Genomic DNA, 1,728 nt, shown 5'->3' on the forward strand with positions numbered 1-1,728 from the left:
GCAGGGGGCGCCCAGGGAGCTCTGGGGAGGAGGGGAGGTCCCGGGGTGACTGACATCACTGCCTGCACTTTGCACAGCTGGGGGTAGGGGCTGGGCACCCGCATTCATAACTCAGGCCTCACCCCCGAGTGGGCACGAGCCAACCCCAGCGGCCCCCTCAGCTCCCAGGTGCAGGGGGCCCAGGGCAGACCTAGTGGTGGGGTCCCCGTGGGCGAGCCGCCGGGACCCAGACCCAGTGGGCAGCTCCGTGCCGGCTCCGCATGGAAGCAGGTCTCCCTGGGGCTGAGCTGGGAGCAGGGAGCCAGGAGGCAGGGTCGGCTCCCCATTGGGCAGGGGTCTCTCCAGCGTTTGGTCCCCAGACGAGGGGGGCCTGGGTGGGTGTGGGGTGCAGGAGCTGCCCCAGGGGCTCCTGATGGGGACCCACTCCCGGGACAGCAGCCCGGGCAGGGAGCAGGGGAACGGGACACGGGCAGTGGCAGTGGCATTTCCCAAACTGCAGACCCTATGGAACCCTGTGGTGTGCTTGGTGGAAACGCGGATTCCCAGGCCCGGGCTGCGGAACCCAGGGCCGAGGTCTGAGCCCACACCCCGCGGCTCTGAGAAAGCCGGGCCGGGCAGAAGCGCCTGGGCGGTTGCTGACTTTTCCAGAAAGCTCTCTGTCGCCCTAGTTCCCTGGGTTCCACTCCCCAGAGGCACCCTCTCCAGGGCTGACCCGTCCTGCCCCACCGGGTACCGCCCCCCACCCCGGGCTCTGAGGATGGGCACCGTGTCCCCGTGTCCCCAGGGCAGGCCCCGGCCACGCCACTCACCCAGGAGAAGCCAATGCAGCCGATGGCCCCGCACAGCATGTCGGCGAGCATGGCCGGGTACGAGCTGGCCGTGGGGAAGTAGGCGAAGAAGCGGGGGCTGTGCCAGTGGGTCACCTGCGGGGGGACGGGCGGTCACTTGGCGCGAGGAGCCCCGAGCGCAGGACCAGGGCTCCCCGTGCGCACGGCCGGGGACGTGGCTACAACCAGGGCTGGAGCTTCCGGGAGGCGTGTGCGTGTCGGGAGGCCAGCGCGTCAGAAGCCTGTTTCCTAAGAAGGTCTAGGCGGGAAAATGTGAGAGGGCCTGCTGGTGCCCGGCGGTGCTCAGTGGTTAGAGCATTGGCCCTCGGACAAAGGGGTCTCGGGTTCGATTCCCGGGCAATGGCATGTACCTCGGCTGCAGACTCCATCCCCACCCCCCATCAAGGTGTGTGCGGGAAGCAGCCAGTCAATGTGTTTCTCTCACATCGATGTTTCTCTCTCCCCCTCCTCCCTACCCTCCATTCTCTAAAAAAAAAAAAGTAATAATAATAATAAATAAAACACTTTAAAAGGCCTGATGGTGGTCTTGCTGCCACCCCACCCTCTCCTGCTCAGGCCCTTCCTCCGGCCCTTCGCCCTCTGTCCCCTGCCCTGTGAGTCCTGGGCGGGGACAGCTAAGGTGCTGATGAGGGCCAGGCTGGGCGACCTTGGGGTCTGGGGAAGGAGATAAGGGAGGAGTGGAGACGGGTGTGGCCCAGTTTTGCTTCGTTAATGTGTTCTTGCGCCCGGCCTGCCCGGCACATAGCACCCCCTCTGGGGAGGAGGGTGCAGGGATGTCATTCGCCCCCACGCGGGGCTGTAGCTCTCGGGCGTCCAGGAGACGGGGCCCAGCGGCCTGTCCCGACCCCCGCCCGGGACCCCGAGACCTCGGACCCTGGCG

General features: G+C 66.8%; 1 protein-coding gene across 1 annotated transcript in view; it reads right to left on the reverse strand.

Moving 5' to 3' along the window:
* Positions 1-1,728, reverse strand: part of DDC (dopa decarboxylase) — a 75,035-nt gene that overhangs the window by 44,809 nt on the left and 28,498 nt on the right. Inside the window, exon 3 of the mRNA XM_015566872.1 lies at positions 810-923. Within this exon, the coding sequence (XP_015422358.1) occupies positions 810-923 (114 nt within the window). The remainder of the gene's footprint in view (positions 1-809; positions 924-1,728) is intronic.

This window comes from Myotis davidii, unplaced genomic scaffold (assembly GCF_000327345.1).
Source record: "Myotis davidii unplaced genomic scaffold, ASM32734v1 scaffold472, whole genome shotgun sequence".
NCBI classification, from domain to species: domain Eukaryota; kingdom Metazoa; phylum Chordata; class Mammalia; order Chiroptera; family Vespertilionidae; genus Myotis; species Myotis davidii.